At 37.3% G+C, this 6,582-nt stretch overlaps 1 protein-coding gene across 1 annotated transcript; it reads left to right on the forward strand.

Annotated features, from left to right (window-relative positions):
* The first annotated feature begins 1,810 nt into the window (after nt 1–1,810).
* On the forward strand, nt 1,811–6,582 carry LOC107727250 (stanniocalcin-2-like). Its single transcript, XM_016537053.1, has 3 exons — nt 1,811–1,906; nt 2,160–2,371; nt 5,725–6,582. Exons 1-3 carry the CDS (start codon nt 1,811–1,813, stop codon nt 6,098–6,100), a joined length of 684 nt encoding a protein of 227 aa, XP_016392539.1. The 3' UTR covers nt 6,101–6,582.

Here is a 6,582-nt window from a genome sequence, read left to right on the forward strand (position 1 = left end):
CACACACACACACGAATTAGTGTGACTGTAAAACATGTTTTTGCAAATACGTGAAATAACATAAAATCAATAATTCAGCCACAATGCAGTAATAACACAGACACCAGGGAAGGGGTGACACTCTAAAACATCAAGAGTACAAAACAGACACACATTTTAACAATTTATTATTTATTATTTTATTTAAGTCCACACACACACACACACACTATTATACTACAGTGCACACAACTGAACTGGTATGGCTGTAACAATATGGCAAAATTGAGCCAGAAGACTCAAATAAGAGGTTGAAATCAGATTGATTAACCACTGATAAAGCATTCCCGATCATTTTTGTTATGTATAACAAAATGTTTTTCTCCGTTTTCAGGTTTGACTGTAGTCAAATTAATGCAAAAACTGACATTCCAAACAAAAAAAATCTAAACCTTTATAAAAAGTTGTCTTTGAGAATGTCTAAATATATATCAAAATCCACAACTTAATAATAATAAGTAGTTATGTCTAAAAACAACTAGAGAATTTATAAGCCTTTTACATATAGTTATATAGTGCCATAATTGAAAAGTAATATAAAAAGATTTAAAAAATGATCATAATTATTGCATAAATATTAATTGGTATCATGAAATTCTCTCAAAATACAAAAGAAACAAATATATAAAAAATAAAGAACAAACATATATTGCATTGATTTTCCTGAAAATGAAAAGTTACATTTCAGGTGTTCAAATGAACAATACCAGAGGGTTAACTGTAATTGTGGCATGGTTTCTAAGTGACCTAACTGCAGTTGTCAAAAGCTGCAAATTACACATAAATTTAGAACACTGCATTTCAAACCATACCAAAGTCCACAAAGAGATACAGTTTTCACAAAGCTCTATGCAGCAAACATGACAGACATGGAACATTTAGATTATTTTGAATGTTCTCAATTGCAGTCTTTCAAACAATGTCCATGTTACCCATTGTGACTTAGTTGTTCAATTATTTTATGATCATATTTTATAAAACTGTATGAACTTTGTTTAAATGTGATGCTTGTTTAGAATTTAAATACAAATCATTTTAAACAATATTTATACAAATTACCACTCAAATGCATTGGAAAAATACTACTCCAAAAACCTGGTAATCAGTTACCTACCCATATATGGTGGAAAAACGGTAAATGGATAAACATCACATAATATGTAATTTTACTGTAAAATACTGTCAAGTATGTTTTTGCAAGTAAAAAACTATAGTGTATAAAAAAAATTGTTTCTTTTAATTTCTGTAATCAGTCATGTTCATTAGGGTATTTTGTGTTACATGTTCTGTTATTTAAGGATTGTTTATGGCATTATTTTAGTGTTGTGTGTATTACCCTGATGGTGTTTTGTCTGTGTGCATGATCCCTGAGCAATAGTATTAGCCATGTTTTATGGACAGGCCACTTACGATTAACTCACATGATGAGGCTTGCTATTGTGCCACCTGTATTATTATAGTGTTTATCAGTGAGGTAAGAAAAGCTCATTTTGATAGTTAAATTAGGTGTATTGACATTTTAAGTTGTAAAATATACAGGCATCCCTAAAAGCCAGAAACACTGTCACAGTATTTTACAGTAAATTGCTAGCAGTTTTTTTTTTTACTGTAAATTTAACAGGATATATTTCACAGTGTTACTATAGCAAGGGCAATGTGTAATTACTGTAAAAACTGTAATGTGACGACGACTCAAAGTTCTCTCTCCCTTGACCATTCTCCAGCGGAGATTCAGCAGTGTCTGGTAAACGCAGGTGATGTGGGCTGCGGGATGTTTGAGTGCTTCAACAACAACTCCTGCGAGATCCGCGGACTACACGACATCTGCATGACGTTCCTCCACAACGCTGGCAAATTTGACTCCCAGGTAGGATCCTGACTGGTTCACCTATGTACTTAAATCACAGTGTGCATACCATGTACACCATAATGCTATTTAACATTTAGTCTGAGGTTGGTCTACAGCACCTCGTCATTGAGAGCTGGCAGTTTGCCCGCTATGTCCATATCATTAGACGTGCTTGAGCTGAAATGAACTTAGTCAGCATTTTGCCAACTGCATGTGCTAACATCATCACGAGACGTGCGTGGCTTGATGAACGACTCATGCATCACCACAGGGAAAATCGTTCATCAAAGATGCGCTGAAATGCATGGCCCATGGACTTCGCCACAAGTTCAGCTGCGTCAGCCGCAAGTGTCTGGCCGTGAAAGAGATGGTGTTCCAGCTGCAGCGCGAGTGTTACGTCAAACACAACCTCTGCTCTGCCGTGAGGGAGAACGTCAACGTCATGGTGGAGATGATCCACTTCAAGGACCTATTTCCTAAAGGGTGAGTCCTTCAATATAGGGGTGTGTGATATTGACAAAAAATTATCTTGATATTTTCTGGGATTTTGTCAATAGCAATAATTAGATTTTGCTGAGTTTATTTTTATGCTGGTACCTGGACTGGTTTAGGCCGTGCAGTGGTTAATTCACAGCAGAAAACTGACAGAAATGAACTTTTTTCATTAAGGGGTGATATTTGCCACCTTAAATTGATTTCCAGGGGCATTTTTTGAGATGTATGAATCATCTTTTATGTCAAATTTTTACATTTAATCAATAAATTCAATTAGAATAAAATACTATAGTCTGTTACCAATCAACAAAATCATTTTTGCACTGCAGAAGTGCACAGAAGCTGCTTCTAAAGCAGCATTTAGATGCATTTACACTGCAATTACAGGTGCATCTCAATAAATTAGAATGTCGTGGAAAAGTTCATTTATTTCAGTAATTCAACTCAAATTGTGAAACTCTTGTATTAAATAAATTCAATGCACACAGACTGAAGTAGTTTAAGTCTTTGGTTCAAAAATGCTATGAGTTTATTTTAAAAATAATTTTGTAATAATATGAAAAAAATGTAATGATACTTTAAATATGAAACTAAAACTGTCTTAATGAGTGAAGTATTGAGTCATTCACTCAACTGATTTGTTTAGACAGCTGATTCATTCAGGAACAAAGCATGTGAATCATTGATTTGTTCAAAAAATGCTGATTCATTCAGGAAGGAAACACCAGTTCTGCTGTGGCTTTGTTTGGAATCATTTCTATTGGCGATATAGAGCAAAAACAAGTCAACCTTCTTTTAGTCATGCTTTATACAATACAGATTGTGTCAAAGCAGCTTCACAGTTTTAAACAGGAAAACATCAGAATCAGTTATGGAAACTCAAACATTAAGACAGCTCAAAAGCTCATACGCAACAGTGTCATTATTCACCTCAAGTCAGTTCAATGTTGGTTCTGTTCAGATAGGGCTGCAATAAAATTCTATAAAAAATCAATATCACATTTGCAATTGGGATATTATTAGAGAAAAAACAACATGCTTACACTTAATTTACCAAAACACTTTTTGCATAAAAATGTCAGCTTCCACATCGTTAAAACAACAATTGAGATATTATTGTTAACGATACATATCGCACACCCACTTCAATATCACATGTGCACCAAATCTTTGGAAGAATAACCAAGTAAAGGCCCATTCACACCAAGGACAATTACTATAGATAACTATAACTATACTATATACTATGCTCTATGCAATAACTATATCAGTGTCCACACCAATGCACGATAACGTTCTGTTTATATTGAGCATGGACTGCAGTTTTGTTGTCTGCAGCTTTAAAGGTGCTGTATGCATTTTTACTTTACTAAAGCATAAAAAGACCATAATATGATTGCAGATATTCAGGAAACATGCTGAGTTCACATACTCGTTTCTCTGAAAACAATGCTACAGCCAGTTATTCTATTTTGAAATGTGTGTTCTGTGTCGGAATGTCTGTTTTTGTTTTGGTCTGTGTGACTCCGCCCACTGCCCAATAGTTTACCCAATAGTATTTCGACACCCTGGGTAACCAGTTGGCAGAAAACACAGCGTATTGCAACCATGGAAGTAGGGTTGGGAATCGAAAATCGATTCCGATTCCAGAATCGGATACTTAAGGTCAGGAATCGGATACTTGTCAAATTAAAATTTCAAATCCGCCTATCGATTCCTATGCGCTTTTTTTTTTTCTTCATTTGTTAGGACCGGAGCTAGCGATCTGCCAGGACCTTGCTCGCTAATCTAAGCGCTCCAAAGTTTGGCTACATTTGCGATCACAAGCCAAAAAAGCTAAGTATAATATCTGTGATAGCTAAACATTTAATAGATTGTTAAAGATCGCGAACGCGATTCAAACACCAACGTACGTGATTATATTTCTAAATTACAATGATTCATCCGTTTCGTTCCTCAACCTTTGACGTGTGCGATCAATGTTGTGATCACTTGGTTCGTCCGTGCAGCGTACGATCACACCAGTGTGATTTGAACATTTAAATTTGCATCCGCGCTGCCATTGACCTAAAGAGAGCAGCTGTCTGTCATGAATGAAACCGCTTCACAGTCTTTTCAGCCACACAGTATCATTATTTCTGTTAGTTACATTCAAATCACAGAAGTACTGGGATAAAAGTTTATAGTTCGGATATAAACGGTGTACGATGTGTATGTTAGCGATTAAAATAGAGTAAATCACCTTTTGAAAGCAATTTGACATGTCAAATGAAGATTATCGATTACATTGTTACGCCAGTAGGTGGCGAAAAGGGGCTGTTAAAATGTATTTGTCTTTGAATCATACAAGAGATTCGTTCAAGAATGCTGATTCATCCAGTAATGAAACAAGTACATCTTGAGTGAGTAATTTAATCATTCATTCATAAATTACATGTGATTTTGTTTAGTTGGCTAATGTTTTTTCTTCAGAATCATGAGAGATCCACAACTTCAATTGGGGAAAAAAAAGAAAGAAAAAAAACCTCAATTTATCCAGAATCATGCAGTTCTATTTTGCACACAAACAGCTCTTAAAGAGGCCAGTTTTTATGTAGCCTGTTGATTTTTGTTCATGGTATTCAGTTCCAATAAATGGTTTGCCAAAACGAGACACAGGATAAATGTTTGATATCATTATTTAATCACATTGGAATCGAAACTGGGAATCGAAAAGAATCGGAATCGATAAGCAGAATCGGAATTGATCAAATTCAAACGATACCCAACCTTACATGGAAGTAAACAAACAAACTGGGTCAGAGATTGCAGATTCTACCCGACCTAAAGAGCCTCGGCATAAAAGCCCTATGACCAGAGGAATATTAAAACACAGATAAATAACTCATAAACTTGCAGTGTATGGCTCATCACCTTCCACTGTCAATTGCTCTGGTTCCTGTTGCAAGTTCTCAATCTGGCAACCCGCGTGAGCATCTAGTCTGAGAAGGAGGGGTAAGGAGAAAAAACGCTCTGTAATATTTTGAATTTGGACCGCAGTACCCATTTCAACCACTAGCTGTCAATATCACATACTGCACCTTTAAACGTTCAAGCGCTTTAAAGCAGGATGGATTCTAATTGGACGTCATTGTTCATCAGCTGGAAAAATCATTTTAAGGTGATTCCAATGATATTGTTCCTCTGTGCCATTATCATTATAGTTGTGGTGTGATTTTGCTCTTCTTTTAAATTTAGAACAATCTTTAGAACTCTATCTTTCTTGTTATAGTTAGCGTTCTTGGTGTGGACAGGTTTTAAGGTTTTACTTTCCTAACCGTCTCCTCTCCTTCACCGAAAAGGCCCCATGTGGAGTTAGTAAACATCCTGTTGGGATGCGGCGAGGAGGTGCACGTCGCCATCGCCCACCGAATACGAACTCAGTGTGAGCAGAACTGGGGAGCTCTGTGCGGGAGTCTGAGTCTCTGTGCAATCGGAAAGATGCAGAACCAGGCCAGTTCCACCCTCGCCCCTGTCCCAGACATCACCACTCCATCGGGAGCCAGCGGCAACTCCCTTCCTCCCGCGAACCCGCTTCTCCCTGAGGCTGACGGGGAAACGGTTTGGACACTCACAGAAAGAGATGAAGATGAAAACCAGTCCTCAGGTCCTCAACACAACGCCTCTGATGCCGAAAAAGAGCTAAAGAGGTCTCTGAATGCCACCAAAAGGAGGTGAAGGGAAGGGGATTCTCAGTGCCTTCCGCCCACACGTCCAAAAAGGCTCGTTCAGTGCTCTCCTTCCCTGCCTCGCTCAAGGACAAATAAGCTGCAGTCTCCAGTGGTTCTATAAGAGCACCAGCGATGACAGGGTATTTCAATGTGATGATACATTTAGAGCTGCCATCGTCATTGTGTTTGATTTGTAGGTCATTCTGTGAGAACATGGACTGGTACAATATTTGATAGGAGTCTCAAAGATTTCAGTGGCGTTTCACCCTTTGTAGATGTATTTGTAGATTGTGGACTAAGTGCATTCCTCAGACTGCAGACTCTTCAGAAGGCTTAGAGGGAGTCTGTCAGGCTGCAATTCTGAATAGTATTATTACAAAAACTGGGCCTTGTGTTTTGTGATGACATCATTCCATCTGCTCAGTATTTGTCTGCTTTGAAGCAAGGCCATTTGGGTGAACTTCACGAAAACATGTCTGGGTCACATTT

This window comes from Sinocyclocheilus rhinocerous, unplaced genomic scaffold (assembly GCF_001515625.1).
Source record: "Sinocyclocheilus rhinocerous isolate Xijiao unplaced genomic scaffold, SAMN03320098_v1.1 scaffold95, whole genome shotgun sequence".
Classification (NCBI taxonomy): Eukaryota; Metazoa; Chordata; class Actinopteri; order Cypriniformes; family Cyprinidae; genus Sinocyclocheilus; species Sinocyclocheilus rhinocerous.